General features: G+C 31.4%; 2 protein-coding genes across 2 annotated transcripts in view; one reads left to right on the top strand and one right to left on the bottom strand.

Moving 5' to 3' along the window:
• The window catches only part of LOC106658203, a 53,023-nt gene extending 39,367 nt beyond the window's left edge, over window positions 1-13,656 (top strand). Inside the window, exons 16-18 of the mRNA XM_023459215.1 lie at window positions 7,392-7,758; window positions 10,607-10,652; window positions 13,024-13,656. Of these exons, the coding sequence (XP_023314983.1) occupies window positions 7,392-7,758; window positions 10,607-10,652; window positions 13,024-13,656 (1,046 nt within the window). The remainder of the gene's footprint in view (window positions 1-7,391; window positions 7,759-10,606; window positions 10,653-13,023) is intronic.
• Window positions 13,657-21,063: 7,407 nt separating this feature from the next.
• On the bottom strand, window positions 21,064-22,477 carry LOC106654544 (PHD finger protein 10-like). The gene is made up of 4 exons (XM_023459214.1): window positions 22,005-22,477; window positions 21,657-21,921; window positions 21,477-21,586; window positions 21,064-21,387 (listed from the first exon to the last, which is right to left on the bottom strand). The coding sequence occupies exons 1-4, from the start codon at window positions 22,353-22,355 to the stop codon at window positions 21,064-21,066; spliced, it is 1,050 nt and encodes a 349-aa protein (XP_023314982.1). The 5' UTR covers window positions 22,356-22,477.
• Window positions 22,478-22,505: the final 28 nt, after the last annotated feature.

Here is a 22,505-nt window from a genome sequence, read left to right as displayed (position 1 = left end):
TTAACTCCATTCCCTAAAGGATCCCAGAAAGATTTATTTGAAACAATATTTCAAACCAACTCCAGATCTGATACCAGATCAATAAAATTAGAATTGGCTTTGTTTTTTAACAATATTTAACTTACAACATGGTTTTACAAATATATATTTTATAACTATGGATTTTATGCTTTTAATCTTGTATTTTTTCGAAAAAAATGTACTTTTCACCTAGTGTATGTAGATAGATAATTCATGACTGTTTAGTAGCTATAAGTAATTACCTATAAATTTTCATTGTCATTATAATAGAACAAATGAAATATATCCCGAGAGGGATCTGGTTTCAACCTCGGCCCCTTCGGGTATGTAATAATTAATTTTACAATTAAATTTTATAATTCTGCGAAACACCAGCATCAGCATGAATTGTTTCTTTTAATACATTTTTACAAAAATATATTTTTAAAGAATTCATTGTCAGAGAATTTTTCGTAGGTTTTCTTTCAATTGAAGAATAATTTTTTCGATGACATAATTATTTTCATAAATCATAGTCTCAGAATATTATAGTTTCAAATTTTAGGAATGCATATCATCGAAATTACGGTCTAGTTCTAATGATAAATATTTCATATTTAGACGTCAAAATAGAAATTAGATAAAAATTATGCACTTCTGATAGATATTATAAACTGATTTGGACACATAATTTTATGAAGAAGTCATTTAGTACGTTTATATATTGTTACTCATTTGATAACATGTATGTGTAAAATTTGCAGCAAAATACTTGTATAGGTTCAAAAAAACGTATAGTTTATATGTATGATTAGTTTTGAATAAATTTTTAATGATATTAGGCAATTCTTTTATTTCATACGTAGCATTCATCATATTAAATAGAGGATCAATTTTTGAAGTGGAGATTATATATTTTCTTTAGCAATCGAAGGGCGGATCCATCGCAAGGCGTGGCTTAAGCACCATTTTGCCAAAGGTGCAACTTCTTAATTAAGCCAATTACAGAAATAACTATATATTATTTCGTGCTAAATTGAATTTTTTGATAGATTACTACGAACTAGCTTCGATTTAAATATCTCAATTATCACTTGCTCTTAATCATTTATACGGAGAAATAACTTGGTAAAATTCTTTCAATTGATATCATTCCGAAAATTTAAAGCGTCTAAATATGCTCTGTTGAAATTTCTATAATTTTTTAAATGTAAATAGATAAACTTTATTTCGTTTATACAAATTAATCGTTTCTACGTAGATTACATTAATATTATATAGATAATATAAAATTTAATTTGATAAATTTAATACATTTTTCAGTCAAATTTTAAGGTGTCCTAGGTGACTAATTTTAAACTTTTTCTTTCTTGTAAAAATACTTGATAAGAATTATTCCATGAAACTTCATAAATTTTGTCTTGTAATTTTACTGTTAAACTTCTAATTGACAAAAATGATCGCTATCTCGTTTCATACTTGCAAAAAGTGACGAAGTAGTTACAGATATTTAAAGAAATTTTAGAAATTACCACAAATAAATTTTCTTTTTACTAATGTATTTTGCAAGAAAACTTTATGTATTTTAAATTAGTTATAACGTTGCTCACTAACACTGAATGCCAAAACCTAAATTTTTAACTTTGTGAAATTAAACTAAAATTAATAATTAAAGTACTAATTAAATGGTTTCAACTAATAATTAATAATTAAAAGCTCAGTGGACCGAATAAGTATCTGATTAACAAATCGAAAATCGTCAGTTCATTGACATTTATTGACGTTGAATGGATCCAAGAGCCATGTCGATTTTACATTCAATCCACGCTGATTCTACGTGGATTATATTTATGGAAATCTATGAATTAAAAAAAATATATATTAAAATTGAAGTATTATACATCAAAGTAGATTAAAAATTTCAACTATAAACGGTAGTTAATGCTTAAAAAAAATTCGATAGAAATGAAATTTCATCTTACTTGTGGATTCAAAAGCTTATTTTTTGTTTCTCGTGTACTGATGTTATTGTTTTGGTTTTTGTTTGTTGTGAAAGGGATGATCAACAATGAAAAGATCTTATAATGTCAGTATGTATCTTTCATTATATCTTGTCCGTCAACTATTTATACTATTTGAAATAATAATTAAATAAATCCGATAATTTACCCGGAAAATGTATTTACGTAAAATCCGTGCCCTAAATATAATTCACGAATTATTCACATGATATTAATGTGAAAAAATGAACAAAATTTTGTGATACTTTCCAATGAAAAGATAAGTAAACATGTATGCAGTATTTTTAGTTTAAAGTTTATAAAAACTGTGGAAAAACATACCTAACAGAAAACGAAAGATTAAATTGAAAATTTCACAAATAATTTTGGGTAGAAGAAGCAAAAGGCTCAAAATTTTCAAAATAATCAGGCGCAAGGGTTAAGAAATTTGGACGCGCTTTTGGTATCTTTGAAGGACTCAATAATGCTCGTAAGCGTCAAAAATAATACAGATTTTTTTTTCATTAAAATTTGTGCTAAAGTTATTTTTAACATTAAAATCGAACGTACCTTGCAAAAATCCAAAAACTCCAATTTTTAACGAAAATTAATTTCTTAGGACGATTTGACTTGCAAAATATGTGTCTATAATTTTTTTTCGTTTTTGATTGTAAAAATATATAACCTCACATTTTTTAGATTTTTTAAACGGTACTTTGTTTTTTATAGACAAAAAACCCGTATTTTTTTCATAAATTAGTTGATTGTTCTTTGGATTTTTTTAAAACGTTCTTTTTCGAGTTAGAAAATCGTAAAGATAAAAACAAGATGTTGAAAAATATTTTAAAAATAAGTTAATTAAAACTGGTTAAGAAAATATCTAATGTACACGATTTTAATTTTGAAATAGCGAGAAAACGTAAATATAACGAAACAGGGGTCACTCGAATGTATAAGATACGCGTCAATAATAACAATAGTGTACAGTCTAACATAGGCAGATCCCCTACTTCGTTGTGTTTACATCTTCTCACTATTTTAGAATTGACCTCGAACCGGCCGTGTACAATAAAAAATAATTCTTATAGGGTAAAATACCTATTACTGTGCCCAAGACATAACCTTCAATTCCCTATTACTGAACATTTGATTACATGTTAAAATCCAGTAATATGGACATGCACAGTAATAGGTGTTTTACCCTATTCATTTCAGATTCTATACGGCTATGAAAAAAATTGTAATTTCATATTTTATCTTTTCAAATCGATCAAAAATTGCTTATAAAATTATTTATTCGCAGCTTTTGGTTACCCATAAAAAATGTCAAATGAACTATTTTCGAAATTTTTTTTATCATACTGTAAGAGGTATTCCCATACTTTTCCCCCTCTATATGACACTTTATATTTGTGTATGAGAAAAAAGAAATTTAATGAAAAAAAATTCTTTTTTTTTGCTTAATCATTTTTTACATCATTCACTCACGTTGGTTAATGCTGTAATTGTTCACTTTTTTTCTTTATAATATGAGTAAATCAAATAATAGAATGAATATAACCAAGGGTAAAAATACTAGGCATTTGTAATTTGATTAACAAATTTCTGTAGGTGTTATTATCTAATGCAAATTTTTATATAAATGAACTTATCAACGCAATTCAAACATTTTCAATTGAATTTTGTATATTATTACTATAGTATTATTACTATAGTATGATGATACTAGTGAGGATATGCATAATAATATTACTATGAATATTATGTCAATTATTTTCAATCAAGAATTTTTTTACATTTTTATAATTACCAGAATTGCAGAATATAATTGTGTTCATTTTATTTTTAATATTTTAATATAATAATGTTAAATTCAATGAGCAGTAAAATAAATAAAAGTAAAAATTATATATTTGTCCTTAGTTTATATCAATTTGTTTTAAACTCCTTTAATTATTTAGTTATTAAAAATTTCGTTGAAAAATGTTAATGTACTTATGACGATTTCTTTTAAGCGTGAGCTTCAAGTTATGAAAAAACTGTCAAAATTATGAAGACCCAACTGAAAAAAATTTTTAATTGTAATTTTTTTAGTATTTTTACGTATGTAAATATTGTTTATTTTGCGACTTACATAATTATCACTCGACCTGTTACACTGTATCAACAAAATATGCAATCATTTTGAAGTATAACTATATTTTATGTTTTAATAATTCAAATTGCTCGTCGTATTGTTTTGGAGGCGTACACTTTTGAGAGTAGGACGTACCGACAACATTCATTTGTTACTTTCTTCAGAGGCGTTTCAGTGATGTTTTACAGCTTTGTTCCCACCCTTTTATTCATCTTCCTTTTTATTGTATCTTACATCGCCGTTCTGAATTCAATGTTGATTAGATCAGTGAAAAGTCGACAGGTAAAATTGTAGGAGTATTGAATTTGTGATCCTACTAGAAACCCGATAAAGTGAAATGTTTTAATGAAAGTGTAACAGTTTCATATATTTAATGTGCATATATCATTGTATTATATTAAAGTTTCGTTTCATTAATGATGATACAAACCATCAAAGAATATTTTGAAAGTTAACAACAGTTTACATAAACTTTATAATGGTCTATTGTTCAAAAGCTGCCATCAATACATTGTTATTTAATCTCACAATCTGTGTTAAGTGCAAATAAATTAAGATAAATAGATTTTGTGTCATCTGTATTTTGCTGTATTGAAGTATCGTCGCGCCGACGGGCGTAGGATTCAATCGTGTCGACACTTCCAGGTAAATAATATTTCTTTAACTCATAATTAAATACAGAATGTATTTAAAAATTAAAGTTTAACTTATAAAAAGAGAACCTCTAACGTAGATTTTTGCCTGCATTTAATTTTTATAAACTTTTGTAAATGTCTCAGTACAGTCTAATTCACTTTATAAAGTCTGAATTAATCGTAAACGGCATCATGTGAAAAATTTGTACGAGTTTATGAAATTATCTAGCAATTGTGAAATTTATTTAAGATATATTCGAAATTGAACAACACATTTGTAAAGTGTTCATCAGATTTTCACAAGTTTTATGATTCCTCGCAAGAGTTTATAAAATTTAACATTACTCGTTTTGTCTAAAAATCTTCTATAAAAATGAATTTCAAATTAATTTAAAATAATTTTTCTTTAATAAATTAATTTTATTTCAAAAAACTTGAGTCATAAATGAATTTAAGCTTTAGATTTTAGGGTTGACCTATGTATCGACCCCCTGAGACTTATGCGGTGTAAATATTTTAGTGATGCGATGTTTTATATAGACATGAATTGTGCAAAAGTGAATAGTCATTTTTAACCAAAAATACCTGAATTAAATTTCATACTTAACATGTTGCGTTGCGTGAGTAATAATAGTAATCGAACCCTACGGTCTCATTGATTTCATAGACCCACCCTCTACCGGCTGAGCCATTCACATTCTCTAGGTGGTTTTAAATTTTAGAAAATATAAAAATGTCAACGCAGCGAAGTAGGGGCTTCGATATGCTAGGCCGTATATTATTGTTATTGTAACCGCTTACTTCAACATACAGGCGTCCCTTACTAGGCTGTATTTTATACGTTTTGATCCATTGTTAATAATAGAGTCTCATAACTGATATTTCTACCAGTAAGAAAATATTTTTCATAATTTTTCATACATAACAATTAAAATGAAAAAAAAAAATAAATGAATAGATTGAGAAAAAAAATTGAAAAAAATTTACTTTTCGAGTTCACTCATTAAAATTATACTTATAAAATTATAATTTATAGAATGTATTTGACAAAAGTTGATAAAAAAATAGTAAACTTGAACTTGATCAATATGTGAATTCAATCTCTTTTTTCAAATTACTAAATAATTTCTAGAATCCCATTTTATGAATAAATAATTTTTATAAAAGTTTTCTATCAATTTATCAAAGTTCAAGTTTTTAATTTCGCTGCCATGAAAATTTAATCGCAATAAACTCTTATAAATTCATATTAATTTTTTGAAATTTTACAAACCTTCATCAACCTTCACTCCAGTGTATGTATTTTTAATACTTTTTAGAATTTGACGAAACTTGATAAAAATTAATCTGAAAAGTTATTTCCGTCGGGAACCTTGCGTATCACAGTTTGTGAATACGTTATGAATAAATTCTAAATTCAAAGGGCCGTATGAGGATGTATGTGAGTACGCAGAACGATCTACGTCAGACGATTATTATCAAGTTCAAGTATCTGACGTTTCATTTGGAGATCCGAATAGAAATGTGAATGAACTGGCTTGTGAGAAAAAAAACAGTTGGGAGGTCGAAGAAGAGCGAAATTTATCGTTTGATGAAAAATTAGAAGGGCCGACTTGCTAATCTCTGAGACGTGCTTCTGAGATCTTCTCTTTTAGTCCGTGGTTGATAAGTTTGGAGACCAGAGTATAAACGAAAGATCAATCATTATTAATTTTGTGGCTCGTACAAGGATGGCCTAGATTGATAAACACGGCAAAAACCAGTGCTGCGTCGCAACGAACCACTATCGTGTGCCTACACGCAGTTTTCCTGAAAGAAATACTATAGTCAGTGACCTTTTCAAATTACGAGACAGATTTGGCTTGTCTCACCGATAGCAAATTGAAACTTAGCCATCAAAGGCGGATTGACACCTCTATGCATTATAAGCGAGAGTAGGTACATTGCCTCATTAGATTCGTTTTTTAAGATCGACAACGAAATTCAGCAGACGTTGCATATCGATGCCTGGGATTAGTTAGGTAATATCGGTGAATTTAGCTGACAAGTATTACAATCAAAAAATGACTGGCTCAGAAGATGCGCCGATTCGAATTTGACTAACAAGAAAGGATTCGCCGAGGAGTTCGCGAGAAAAACAGAAAAGACAATAATTTTGAGTTCGAGTCTGTTGCTCTACAACCTGACTTGGTTTCAATCCGAAGAGGCGCCAAAATCACTCACATTCGAGCTTGCGCGTCGGAATACTTCTAGCTTTTCCTCTTAAAAGGGCAACATTGTGCCGGGTCTAGAATATATTTACCAAACCGTTTCTTAAAACATTGTCAAGTAGATATTTTTAAATTCTAATAAAGTTTCTCGACTAAGTGTTGCATTTCCTTGAAATAAAACTATCATCCCAGTATAAACGATCATTTTATATCTTCGGTGATTCATTCCACCATGACCCATCGAAAGTCTTATTGTCTATTTTCTAAAAAACTAAGACGATAACCTTTCATATTTTACATAAAAAAGCCGCTATCATTCAGAATAAGATGTTTTTCTGATGTTCATCATTTTTTCAAATCTATTCGATTCGTTTAAAAGTAAAAATTCAAGAACTGATTTCCTTTGCAGATGATCCGGCCTTGAGCAGTGAGGCAAAAACACATTCAGATGCTGATGATAATAAGAAGAGCACCAAATCGCAACGTCCAATCTATGAAAAATATTCCAACTACAAACAATCGAATCAAAACATTTTAATATCCGAACAACAATTTTCCTCGGCGCAGTCGATGGGAATTTCCGTTGACGAGGTGCAGATTGCACACGAAGACACTCATCTGAGTAACGCCATAGCGAGTCCTGCGACGGAAACGGACATCGATGAGTTCGCTCCCAAGAGAAAGCAGAGAAGATACCGGACAACTTTTTCGAGCTTTCAGTTAGAAGAGCTTGAAAAATCGTTTGCTCGCACACATTATCCAGATGTTTTCACAAGGTGAGACATATGTGACTAACGTCCGAACTTTTTCTACAAATTATCCAGTTGAAATTTTTGAAAGCGGAAAACTTTTTTCCTGGAATGGCATTGAAAATATATTGGGGTAGCAGAAATTGTTAAGTTTCTAAAAGCACAAATCTATTGATTGATTGCTTTGCTAACATGATTTGTAGATCTACAGCTTACCTCTTTAAAGTAAAACTGCATGCTATAATTGAATTTCACTAATACTGCTACTATGTCGAAATGATTTACTTCGTGGTATTTATTGAATTAGTACATTCTTTAGAAAAAAGAAAATCTTCTCGGATGAGACAGATTCAAAATAAGTTTTATACTAGCTCTAAAATCTGAACTAATTGACCTGATAGATGAGATTTTTTAAATTTCTTATCCTACGTTAGATTTTAACTCACACCCGAAAGTCTTATTGTTTTAGTGTTATACTGATTGAAAAAATTGAATTGGAAGCCGATCAGCTGAATTTTACATATTTGGAAATTGGAAATCTAAGTAAAAAATCACGCTGGATTATTTAAAATCGACCTGAAAATCTAGTTTGGTTTCAAATAATCCAGCGGGATTTCGGTGCCTCCACCGACTCTTAGTCGACCTTCACGAGGACTTTTGCTTTTCGTGTTTGTGACTTCGTACGTTTTTTATTATAAAGTCTTGAATGATTGACGATAAGCCAGTGCAGAAGTATTAGCGATGTAAACTCCTCGTCTTTGAAAAGTACATCTTTTATGACACCTACACTCGGAAGGTGAATTTTTTTTTACGGTAAAAAGTGTTTATCTTAATGCATGATGATATTTTTTTAATTCACGTTTTGAAATTACACAACTAATACACAACTAACAAAACGAAATTTATTTGTTGAATTAATTGGTTCGAAAAGTGACTTAGTATTTTTTTTTTATTACTTTCCATACCTAAATATTTATTTTATTGGTGAGCACATAAAAAATCCTTGAGATTTTTTTTCTCGATTTTTAAAGAGTTCCGGAGATTTCATCATAATTCATATATCAGTGTAAGCGGGAACGCGCGCGCCTGAGTGTGAGTGAGCCGGACGCCAGTCTGTAAATTAGCCTTCTACTGTTACTATAGTTCTTTCATTCCATTTGTCTAACATTGATTCTCGTACAGTCAGACTCATAATTTTCGGAAGTAACAAAAAATGTATTTCATTCATGTTCTTTCAATCGAATAGTCACAGGTCGTTGTCAGGATAAGTAAACGTTTTTTAATTTTTATATTTATAGTGCTCACAGTAATCATAAATTATGAAAACCATAAAATTACAAATACTTATTATTACAATAATATAATTATTGAAAAAAATTATAAATTAAAATCAATTACAATATTATTTTGAAGTACAGCACTCTTACACGTAGTTGATTTATTTTCAAAATATTCTCATAATCTTCCTTACAATAGATGAGTTCATGTAGCATTTTAAATACAATTATATTTATATATTTAGACTATCTGACAACAACAAAAATTAATAATGAATATTTAAGTAAGGAATGAACTAATCGTAATTCTAAAAAAATAATTTGTTAGCTTTGTCCTTGTATTATCCATTTCTAATAAAAATCATCTTTGAACATTTTCAATTTCTAATTATAAATAATAAACGAAGCGGAAAAAGACTCGTAAAAACATTTAACAATTGCAATAAAAAACTCAGAAATTATAATTCATAAATATTGTTCTAATTATATTATACATAAAAATAAGGTTCATAAACTAATAAAAATAATTTTATCAACAATTCATACTAAATTCAAACTTAATATACTGAATGGACGATTCCACATAATCGAAAGCTATATTTTGGTGAGCGAAGAATCGAGTGTGTAGGCTGTGCGGAGCCGTGTTCCTTTTATTTTGTCTGCGGTCTTCTAGAAATATATATAATATACTCTAAGCAGGATTACGAGTTTTTTAATTTCACGATTGCTAATTAAATTAACTGAAGAAAGCAAAGAAAGAAATCAAAAGTTACACTATAACATCATTACATTTTTTTATGCTTTTTTTTATAGAGATTATTTATTTGTTAGTGAATACAACTCGTATATTACTGTCTGTGCGTACAGGCGCACATAATTTATGAGTCCTGAGCCGTTAAATACAAACATTGTTGGCCCAACAAACCTTTTTGAGTATACTTACGATTTTACATGTGCTATTATCTGCTTCTAAACAATAAAAATAATATTATATTTTTAAAGTAATTAAAAACCTTATGCTAAAGTTGTATATCTATAATTATTACTAACAACGGGTACTGAATTTCTGATTAACAAATAAAAGGTAGTAACACAGATTTTTATTTGAGCTATTTATATACGGTGAAATAAATGTAGTTTTAAATTTTTCGTAAATTATATCATCCTTTCAAGGACTATTCTTTCGCTTAATGAAATCCTCGTAAGGGGCCAAAACTGTGTTAAAAAAATCAATCGTTACTGTCCATTGAAAAATTGTTAGTATAAATAAAATAAATTTTGAGAATGTAATAAATAAATTTTAATTGTATCCCAGAATTGAAAATTGCACCTTTACCCCTCGATTCTGATGAGAGTTTTCGGCTGAGGTTTGTACAGTAAGTCTCACATTGTCAAAAAAAAAGATGCCTACATTGGAAGTGGGTCTTTTTCTGGAAATCTTAAAATTTATCAGAATCGTGTCGCAAAGGTATTTTAACACAGGTATGTCCCATTAGTTAAAATTTAGATGCACTCACGTAATTTCTGATATAAATGACAATATTTTATTAATTATTGCGTTTCGTGAAATCGTATTTATTTTTCATGAATATTTTCAGAGAAGAATTAGCTATGAAAATTGGTTTAACCGAGGCAAGAATTCAGGTAAGATATAATTTCTTTTCAGATTTTTTTTCACTACATCATCCGGTAAAAAAAGCATTAATATACTTACACTGAATGAATTAAGAATACCAATTACTCAAGCTGTGCAGGTGTGAATCTAATTATCTGTGCATACCGTATTTAAAAAAAAAAAAGAGCTCACTGTACTTTTTTAGGACGCGAATATAGGTATCGCGATTAGAGTCCTCGACATAGAGCTTTTTTGTGGGCCAGTCTAATTGTTTACTCAATTACGTTTGAATCAAGGTTGATATTTTCCGTGACTGTAGAGTTCACTATATTTGCCAAGCTTTTTTTGACAGACCCCATTTTAAGGCTGATTCATGACTTGTTTTGTGCAGTTGATTGTTTCGAGATTATCACATTCTTAGATAGATATTAATTATTAACGAAATAAGATGCAAAATTAGATACATTTAAATATACTTATTCTTACAATTAGTTTCATTTACAATCGTATTCGATTGAATCGAATAGCAAAATACCACATTGAATTTTACAAATATATCTTAGATATAAAATTATTCGGCTCTCGACAGAAAACGTAAGCAGAGCAAATTAGGGGCTCTGCCTATGCTAGCCTGTATATTATTGTTATTATTATCACGTATTTTATTCGCACGAGTATTCCTCACTATACTGTGTTTACATTTTCTCCCAATTATCGCAAAATAACTTGAATTAAAAATTATTATAAAAATATTTTTTTGATTTTTTATTTGTGAGGTTCAGAATTAATTTGATTTATTAAGAAAAAATTAATTAAAAATTGTTTATTATTACAGATAAATTATTATCTTTTTTTACCTCAATTTGTTATCTATCTTTCTTAATTGTTAATTTGTTTAACTTATTTCTGCATGAGGTAAATGAAAAATGAAAATAATTATCATTTGACCGTTTTCAATCATTAGATCCTCGTACTATGCATACTCTCAAAACTCAAAATTCATTATCGGAATACTTTTAAATGGCAACCAGTAGCGTGTCTAACTTAACATTTAAATATGATGATATTTTTCAATTTTCGTGTAACATCAATTTAGAAGCTACATTATCTCTTCATTATTTTACGATTTTATTCGAATGTCATGAATTCTTTACCGAACTCTTGTCTTGACTTGAAATAATTACGCAAAAGTTTTAAATAAACATTGAAAATACAAACTTGCGGTACACTATTATTAAAAAAACGACAATCAAAAGAGTCTTTTTTTTGTATTAACTTGACTCGTTTGTCGGCATAAAAAGGAGGAGAAAAAGTATGAGAATGCAGCGTACAGAAAGACTGGTTGTAAACAGGATATAACAATTCCAAGAAACGAAGATTCTCGGGAAAGCATTTTGTGTATTGAGAATTTTTCAAAATATGATGGTATATTTATCGATATCCAATGCTGCATCGACATCATACATTTGAGTATGAATTTTTCGTAATTTTATTTTCCCTTTCAATAAATAAAAAATTGCTTTACAAATTCATAAAATCTCAGGTATATGGTAAAGTCCCTCAAAAATAACGGTAACGATTCATCGCTACGGTAAATCATTCATTAGTTAAATAATGAAGTTCATTTCAGTCGTGTTTAACTAACAAATGACTTGGTTTTAACAACTTTAAAAATCGTATTCAAGCAATATTTGATTTAAATAAATATTTATGATCTATGGTTCAATGAATCATTTTAAAAAAAAAATAAATTTATTTTTCCTGCTCTGTTCGTTTTATATTACATCATTCCATTGAAATAAAATTTATGATCCTTCCTATGAATAAATTAAAAATATTATGTTTCACAAAAAGATTCAATGTGTTCGTTAGGGAATATGTTACAGAACGAAAAATCTTAAAAATCAAGCAATGAATGCGTGAAAATGTTTCTAGCATTTTGAAATTTCAGTAGGAGCATAGTATAATGAAATGAGTGTACAATTTTTTCTCGTATCTTTGAGGTATACATTTCACCGGTCTTTGAAAATATCACTAAGTTTCTATGCAAGGATGGGTTTCGAAGATTTCTGAACAATTTGTATAGAATTTTAAAATTTGAAATGTTCTGATATATGACTGAATCCGAAAAAAAATGTTTTGATACCATCGCACCGAAAGCAAATTTCGGGCCGCTGAGTACGAAAAATAGTATACAGGCGTAGCGAAAAAAGGAAGCCCCAGAGCACGCGTTCATCGACCGAGGCATCTGAGATTTTTTTTGTTTTTCGCGGCCTAGGCCAGTAATATACTATTTTCTACAAAAAATCGGTTTAATCGTAATATATTTGAAATTATTACATAACGAAACCATGATACAAATTTAATGATTATTATCATTGCTATTATTGATGATTTCAGGTCTGGTTTCAAAATAGACGAGCTAAATGGCGAAAGCAGGAAAAAGTCGGTCCCACCGGCCATCCATTCAATCCTTATTTATCTTCCTCCAACTCGGCGTCGATAGGTCAGAGCGTTTCCTCGTTACCGAACCCCTTCAATCGCCTAAACAGCGTCCACATACGCAAGCCTTTCGAGTCGTTCAGATGCTCCAATATCAGTACGACGCACACGATGGTATCGAGCAGTTATCCGAATCAACTTTACCACCAGCAACAATCGATTCTGCTGCAAGGAGTGTCGAACGCGCCTTTGAGTTGTAATTCGGTTCCTTCGTATCAGAATCTCTTGACCAACATCACGCAGCAGGCTGAGCATTCGAAAACGGAGCGCAGTCCATCGGCGCCGATATTTTCCAACGATGTTAAAACCGTCATTCCGGTTTCGCCGACTCCTATAACGCCTTCCACGTCCTTTCTGAATTTCGAATCTTCCTCCAATTCACTCATCAATCAACTACCCTTTTCATCGACACCTTTGTTGATGCCGGATGACGATCGTCGCACAAATAGTATAGCCGCTCTACGTCTGAAAGCTCGCGAGTATGAATTACACCTAGAAAAAATACGTAAAAAAGGAGATCTTATAAAATGATTTTCATAGTATTTTCACCGAATATTTTTAATGATGTTTTTAGCTTTTAACGATTTCAAAATTTTTGATCTGTAATTTTCTGCAAACTAGAGAAAATAAATGATATTTGTTTATACACTGCTTTTGTTTATTTTAAAATATACTCCGAATATTTTCAAAATAAATATAGATATGATTATCAACTTTACCAAATCGAAATTTGGGTTTCAATTTTAGAAAAATCTGTCTGAAGTACCTATTATTATTTTAATTTATTTACTTATTTCAATAATTTATAAGATTATTTTTCAATTTTTTATAGTATCGAATATGTGTGCGGCAATAGAAGGTTATAAGGATCATGACAATCACGCCATGGATTGAGGACGGCAAATTTTGGAATGAATATTACAATTTTTATTATGCTCATAGATAAGGATCTATTTACTTGATATTTTTTGTGTGTACTCAACAATGTCTGTCGGAAGATTTTTAAATTATTTAGTTTTAAGGGATCCAAAAAGTCTTGAAAGAAATTGTTGCAAAATTGAAATATCAAATTTTTTCAAATATTGTTAGAATAATGTATAAACAGATACATCGGTAACTTAATTGTAAACAATATCATCATAAACGAGTTTGATTTAGTCCCTCTTAAAATTGTTGATGTTTCTTGTGAAAATAAATTAGTTTGTATGTTGTCTTTTGTAATGGTACTCAATCATTCAATTTGAGCACCGAAATGGATGAAAGTGAGAAAAAATCTGGAAAAGTTGTCTCTGAAGATAACTTGAATAAACATGATATTATTGTTTCAAACGACGAAAAAAACGTTTGTGATTTTCGTCAGGAGGCATTCACACTAGAATCAAGCATGATAACTCATCGAGACGAAACTCATAATGAAAAAAAAGATTTTGCATGCGACAAGTGCGACCAAAAATTTGAGTTCCGAAGTCTTTTGAGTAGACACCAAATATTAATACACAAAGGCCAGAAAGATTTTGCATGTGACAATTGCGAGAAGAAATTTGTGAAAAAATCGAGTTTGACTACGCATCAAAAATTAATCCACAAAAATCGCCAAGATTACTCATGCAACAAATGTGAGAGGAAATTTGAAAATAAATTAACTTTACTCAAGCACAACAAAATATTTCACGAAGTTTTGAAAGATTACTTATGTGAAAAGTGTGCTAAGAGATTTAGAAATAAACGGGATTTGCTCTTGCACATAAAGACAGTCCATGAGCGTCGCAAAGATATCATATGCGACAAGTGGGACAAAAAATTTGAGTTCCAAAGTCATTTAAGTAGACACCAAATATTAGTACACAATTACAGCAAAGATTTCTCATGCAACAGATACGGGAGGAAATTTGAAAATAAATCAAAATTAATAAGTCACAAAAAAATATTCCATGAAGTTTTCAAAGATTACTTATGTGAAAAGTGCGCGATGAGATTTGAAAATAAACGAAGTTTGCTCAGGCACATAAAGACAGTCCATGAGCGTTGCAAAGATTTCACATGTGACAAATGCATGATGAAATTTGCGAAACAAAGTACTTTGAACAGACACATAAAAACAGTCCATGAACGTCGCAAAGATTACGGATGCGACAAATGCGAGAAGAAATTTGGGGAACGAGGCACTTTGACCAAACACCAAAAGACAGTCCATGAGGGTAGGAAAGATTTCTCATGTGACAGATGTGAGAAGAAATTTGGACATAAATGTCTTTTGCTCTCCCACCAAAGAACAGTCCACGAGGGTCGCAAAGATTACGCATGTGACGAATGCGGAAACAAATTTGGAAAACAACCAAATTTGCTCAGACATCAAAAGACAGTACACGAAGGTCGGAAAGATTTCGCCTGTGACAAATGCGAGAAAAAATTTGGATACAAAGTGCATTTGCTCAACCATCAAAAGGAAGTACACGAAAGGCGCAAGGATTTCGTATGCGATAAGTGCGAGAGGAAATACACACGAAAAGAACACTTGATCAAACACCAAAAGATAGTTCATGAAGGTTGCCGAGATTATGCATGCGACAAATGCGAGAAGAAATCTGGATGCAAATCAGATTTGTTGAAGCACCAAAGAACAGTACACGAAGGTCGGAAAGATTTTGCATGTGACATTTGTGAGAGGCAATTCGGGGATCAAAGTAATTTGAAAAAACACAAAAGAACAGTTCACAAAGGTAGCAAAGATTTCTCATGCGATAACTTGTGAACGAAAATACGGGGATAAATCAAAGTGATATACACGACGGTCGAAAAGATTACGCACGTGTCGAGTGTGAAAAAAAATTTGGACCAAAACATCATTTGCTCTCTTACCAAAAGACAGTTCACGAAGGTCACAAAGATTACGTATGTGAAAAGCGCGGAAAAAAGTTTGGACGAAAAGGAAATTTGCTCTTCCATCTAAAGAAAATCCACGAGTGTCGCCAAGGATTTGTATGCAACAAATGCGAGATGAAATTTGGGTGTAAATCAGATTTGTTGAAGCACCAATGGACAGTCTGCAAAGATCGGAGAAATTTCACATGCGATGAATTTGAGCGAAAATTCGGAGAGAAATTAAATTAAATTAAGCACAAAAAGGCAGTATTCGAAGGTCGTATAAAAATGCAAGAAAAAGTTTAGACAAAAATTTCATTTGCCCAAATACCAAATAACAGTCTTTAAGGTTGTAAAGACGACGCATGACACAATTGCGAGAACAAATGATAGTTGACAATTGTAAATATGTATGGAAAAATGTAGATATGTTTTTCTAAAATTTCAATGAAAATTGTGCCAAAATGATTAAGACTTACTTGATTTCATTTGTCATTGTTTATTATGACATTGTTCTCTGTTACTGTGATGTTTTATTTTTGAGCCAAATGTCGTTTACTACGAATTATTACTACCCAAAATTTCTTGACTACTTTTTAGCTCTTCGTACAGCTACCAGCTTAAATTTTTTTTCACTTCCTATTTGGAGTCGCGAAAAGGGCAAACTTTTGGTTGGCTACTGGATTTTTGATAAACCTCGCGTATGCAATTATATGCTGAATTTATCATACATGCACTAGTGCAAGATTGATTATTCCTTCTAAGGAAGCAGTGATCTATAATAAAAAACAAGTGTTTACCAAAAACACCAATTAATAATTTTATTTAAAAACAAAAAAACGTTTTCTTCATCTCATCAAAATCAGTAAAAGGTTTCTGAATCATTTTATCCGTTTCTTAGCACCTTTGTCAATCCAAAATCCTTATATTGAAGATCTTGGAATTGCTTGCGCAAGGATCTTTGCGTTTAATCTATGTAACTGGATTTTTTTGAAGTGCATGTATCCTAAAAGGTCAAAATAATTCTTCGAAGAAATCGTCGTCAAGTTCGTATTGTAGATTGTTTCAAATGTTATAAGTAATGTATGAACAGATGAATCGGCAACTTAGTTGTAACATTATCGCTCGATACGATGATCATGTTTAGATTAGTCTAAGTAATGTCTTTCTCGACGAAACAAGCCATAATACCAAAAGATAAATATTATTTATCTTAAATAAACTGATCATTCATTTAATTTAGGCACCAAAATGGATAAAAATGAGAAGAAATTCGACAAAGTTATCTCAAGAGATAATGCAAGAGTACATGACATTGTTCTTTCAAACGAAAAAAAACATATTTGTGATATTTGTCAGGAGGCATTTACAGTAGAATCAAGTATGATAAAGACCGAGACACAATTCACAATAAACAAAAAAATTTTGCATGCGACAATTGCGAAATAAAATTCGAGTTCAGAAGTCATTTGAGTAGACACCAAATATCAATGCACAAAAGCCACAAAGATTTTGCATGTGAAAATTGCGAGAAAATATTCGTGAAGAAGTCGAGTTTGATTAGGCATCAAAAATTAGTCCACAAAGATCGCGAAGATTACTCATGCAACAGATACGGGAGGAAATTTGAAAATAAATCAAATTTAATAAGTCACAAAAAAATATTCCATGAAGTATTAAAAAATTACTTATGTGAAATGTGTGCAAAGAGATTCGGAAATAAACAGAGTTTGCTTACGCACATAAAGACAGTCCACGAGGGTCCCAAAGATTTTGCATGCGACAAGTGCGAAATGAAATTCGAGTTCAGAAGTCATTTGAGCAGACATCAAATATCAATGCACAAAAGCCACAAAGAATTTGCATGTGAAAATTGCGAGAAAAAATTCGTGAAAAAGTCGAGTTTGATTACGCATCAAAAATTAGTCCACAAAGATCGCGAACATAACTCATGCAACAAATGTGAGAGAAAATTTGAAAATAAATCAAATGTACTCAACCACAATAAGATATTCCACGAAGTATTAAAAAATTACTCATGTGAAATGTGCGAGAGAAGATTTGATACTAAAAATAGTTTGCTCTTGCACATAAAGACAGTCCACGAGGGTCCGAAAGATTTCGCATGCAAAAAGTGCGAGGAGATATTTGTACAAAAATCATATTTGCGCATCCATCTAAAGACCGTACACAAAGGTTGCAAAGATTATGGATGTGACAAATGCTAGAAAAAGTTTGGGGTTTTAAGCAATTTAACAAAACACCAAAAGACAGTTCATGAGGGTCGGAAAGATTTTGCCTTCAGAGTATTCAAAGATAACTTATGCAATGATTGTGGGAAGAAATTTCAAAATAAATCAGGTTTGCTCCATCACATATTGAGAGTCCATGAGGGTCACAAAGATTATGCTTGCGAGATATGCGAAAAGAAATTTGGAATGAAATCGACTTTGCTCTTACATTTTTTTTTTTTTTTTTTTTTTTATAGATAGAGAAATGCGTTACGCACCGTAAGGAGGTTGGAGTTGAAGTCGACCCCGAACCTCCCCGTGTGTGGGACTCACCCTCAACCGATTTGCGTCGGTGAGGGAATACCCACTAAAACTCTATCTGCCCGAGCGATGGAGCGACCGAAAGACAGTACACGAAGGTCGCAAAGATTACGCATGCGACTGGTGCAAGAAAAAATTTGGACATAAACATCATTTGCTTTTCCATCAAAAAATAGTTCATGAAGGTCGCAAAGACTACACATGCGACTGGTGCGAAAAGAAATTTGGTGGTAAATCAGATTTGTTGAAGCACCAAAGGACAGTCCACGAAGGTCGCAAAGATTACGCATGTGATAACTGTGAGAAGAAATTCGGATATAAATGGCTTTTGCTCTTACACCAGAAGACAGTCCATGAGGGACGCAAAGATTACCCATGTGACAAGTGCGAGCAGAAATTTGGACGAAAATCGAGCTTATTTATACACAACAGAGCAGTACACGAAGGTAACGATTTTGCTTGCGATAAATGCGAAAACAAATTTGGTCGTAAACAGCATTTACCCGATCATCAAAAGACAGTACACGAAGGTCGTGGAGATTTTGGATGCGACAAGTGCGAGAAGAAATTTGGCACGAAATCGGATTTGTTGAAGCACCAAAGAACGGTCCATGAATGTCGGAAAGATTTCGCATGCGACAGGTGTGAGAAGAAATTTGGACAAAAGCATAATTTGCTCGTTTATCAAAGGACAGTGCACGATCGTCGTAAAAATTTTGCGTGCGATAAATGCGAAAAAAAATATGGCACTAAATCGGATTTGTTGAAGCACCAAAGAATAGTACATGAAGATCGTAAGGATTACGCTTGTGACAAGTGCGAGAAGAAATTTGGGTTTCCAGGCAATTTGATAAGACACCAAAGAACAGTTCACGAAAGTTGCAAAGACCACATATGCAATGATTGCGAGCGAAAATTCGGAGAAAAAGGAAATTTAATTAAGCACAAAAAGACAGTCCACGAAGGTCGGAAAGATTACGCATGCAACTTCTGTGAGAAGAAATTTGGGGATCAAATCAATTTGAAGAAACACCAAAAGAAAATACACAAAGGTAGAAACTATTACGCAAACGATAATTGCGAGAAGAAACAATGATCGACAATTGTAAAATATGTATGGATATTTGTAAATATGTTTTTCTACAATTTTTATAAAAAGTATGCCTAAATGATTGAATCTCAAGTAATGTCAACTATCGTTACATGTTTTTATAATGTCCTTGTGGTGTGTTTCCAGATTTCGCCTACTACTAATTACTGCCCTCTGTATTGTTTCACGAGTTTTTCGCGTGGGAGCGAAACTTTTTTTAAAGATGTGAAAAATGTTTAACTCGAAATATTGTACAACTTTCGTAGAGTCTAGATTTTTACATCTGTTAGTGGCCCTTATGCCATTATTTTTTATGCATTCTATGAGTTTCAAAATTTCATCCCTTCCATTGGCATAAGTTTGAAAATCAGCATACAATCGTGGACATTTCTTACATTATGACCATGTCGATGTATACCAAAGGACGCTAGGTGCTCTTATGCCTAGCTAGATAAAGACTCAATCAGTGACAAACTATCATCTTAACATAGATAGAATCTATTTACTTAATATTTTAGTGTGTACTCAAAAATATCTGTTGGAAGATTTTTAAATTATTAGTTTTAAAAGATCCCAAAAGTCTTCAAAGAAATTGTTGCAAAATTGGAATATTAAATTGTTTCCAATATTGTTAGGATGATTTATAAATAAATACATCGGTAACTTAATTTAGCTTTGGTGAAATAATTCGGCAGTTTCATCGTTCGAATTTACGATGCAAGCTCGCTCGACGATCCGCGTGCGTATAGCACTTAGTGCTACGAATTCGCAGACCTACCGCTAGGGCCTATACAATCTGTTTTCCTGCAGACGTAGTCGCCGCATTTTGTGGGTCCGTTTTGTGGTAAAAAGCGAACCACGAATCTGAACTCGAGCCATAACGCGCGCGGTGCTATGTAAGCAGCAAGTATATGTACATTATTATGCATTGTGCTCTTACTTTCGGCGCTCGTGAGAAAAGTTTAGGCATATACCGGTGCAACGTGGCACGGCGCTAAATGAAATCGTGACTTGCGCCAAATATAGTAGTTGGGTCCTTGGCTGCGCTCGACTTCGGAACCAATGCGCATGTGCGGCCAAAAAACGATTGCTTACGACCCTTGTATGGGAAATTTCCATTTTCTCATAACTTTGATATTTCAATTTTGATTTTAAAAGAAAAAATACATATAAGGATATCGACTTTTAAATAGTTTAAATTTTAGTGAATGTCACTTGAACCGAATAAAGATTTAGTTTCTCGGTGGGGGTTGGATAGTAAAAAGTCATTGCATGTTACAAAGTGTAAAATTTTTAATCATTAAAAAACAATTGTTGATTCTTAATATAATATAAAAAATACAATTGTTGTATAATATTATTAAATACTTTCATCCTTACAAATCGACGAAATAATGGAAGATCAAATGTACAATTATATACATTAAAATTAAGTTAATACAGGCAAACCCCGTTATTCGCGGGGATTTGGTTCCAAAAAAGTATCTCGAATCTATGTATCTTAGGATCTCTTTTGTAATGGATCACCTCTGATATTTTTGGGCTGTTTGCAGTTTCTTTGATTTCTGCCTTCAAAGGGTTGGTTACCTCAGATGCATCCGTTGAATCGGAACTCTTTGAAACTTTTTCAAGTGATGGTGATTTGCGCTTAGTTTGACAATCTTGACATTCCCATTTAGATGCTTTCTGGGTTTTTTTATCTGATAGGCATTTAATGTGAGATGCACGGTCACATTGATAGCAACTTACCATAGTTCCCTGTTAACAAACATTGTATATTAGAATGGTGAATTTTGTCATTATTATATCTGTATGAAAGTTGTCACATGAGAAATGATTTTACTTACAGATTCAACAGTATCATGACATACTTCACACATCTTGCACCTTTCACAACGCCAATCAATAAGGGCTTTCTTGCTCGTTTTCTTAGATGGTAGTGCACATGATAAATGTACTGAAAATAAACAAAAATTTTAGTTGAAAAATATATACTTGAATGTCAAGTAAGTTTTAATTATTTTTACCTTTAGTTGTACAATCTTTGCACGCCACTAATGAATCTGGTTTATCACTACTGCAGCAATGAAAATATTTATCTTTTGAAGTTTCTTTGTTTTGAGAATGGGTAACAGTTTCTCTGTTTTCTTGGGGAATTGTAGCATTTGGCTTTGTTGGCATCGTTTTTGGCTTTTTTGGCTTTGTTGGCATTGTTTTTGGCTGTTTGCTTCTTTTCTTTTTCACTATAAAATTATCTGATGGATCGAATACTTTTTTGACTTTTCTGATTCTCTGAAATGAAAAAAAGTTTTGTTTAGTTACACTTATAATCATTTTAAATTAACGGGTAAAATATTTATTACCAAAATACTTACAGTCAGGCGTCTTGGTGCTCTGACTGAACCTGTATTATTTGTGTCAGATGGTATCAATGATGTACGAATCAGATTCAACGAGGCGAGGAATTTTTCTTTGAGAACATCTTTGATTTCTTTGTATGGCTCGATTTTGTTGTCCGAAGATACATCAAACATGTCTTGCGAATCATAATCTAAGTCATGGCGTATTTCTAATTTTTGTTTCCTTTCTGCCTTGTTGCTTTTTTTTACTGTACAATTTGTAATATCTTGACTGCTGTGATTTTCAAAACTTTTTGTACTGTTTATATCTGTTATATTATTATTTGATTCATGGATTTCTCCATTCGGGATCCAGTCTTTTCCCATAATAATTTCGAAACAATCTTCTTTTTTCAGAGTATTATTTGTAATATTTGTATTTGTATGCAATAGTGTATTGTCCTTATAAGGACTATGCGATGAATTATCATCATAAAAAGTTGAGTCTGAAGTAATGTTCAGAATCTCCACTCGATT

The sequence above is a fragment of the Trichogramma pretiosum genome, unplaced genomic scaffold, assembly GCF_000599845.2.
Source record: "Trichogramma pretiosum strain Unisexual culture from Peru unplaced genomic scaffold, Tpre_2.0 scaffold58, whole genome shotgun sequence".
NCBI classification, from domain to species: Eukaryota; Metazoa; Arthropoda; class Insecta; order Hymenoptera; family Trichogrammatidae; genus Trichogramma; species Trichogramma pretiosum.
Note: the sequence above shows the minus strand (reverse complement) of the source record. Positions and strands in the feature narration are given on the sequence as shown.

What these genes read in the sequence shown, in the direction of transcription:
- LOC106654544 (XM_023459214.1), bottom strand. Translation starts at nt 22,355, where the DNA reads ATGGGAAAAGACTGGATCCCGAATGGAGAAATCCATGAATCAAATAAT. An exon ending in GAGCACCAAGACGCCTGACT is followed by an intron (nt 21,922 to 22,004) that starts GTAAGTATTTTG and finishes TTTTCATTTCAG; the next exon opens with AGAATCAGAAAAGTCAAAAA. An exon ending in CAAAGATTGTACAACTAAAG is followed by an intron (nt 21,587 to 21,656) that starts GTAAAAATAATT and finishes GTTTATTTTCAG; the next exon opens with TACATTTATCATGTGCACTA.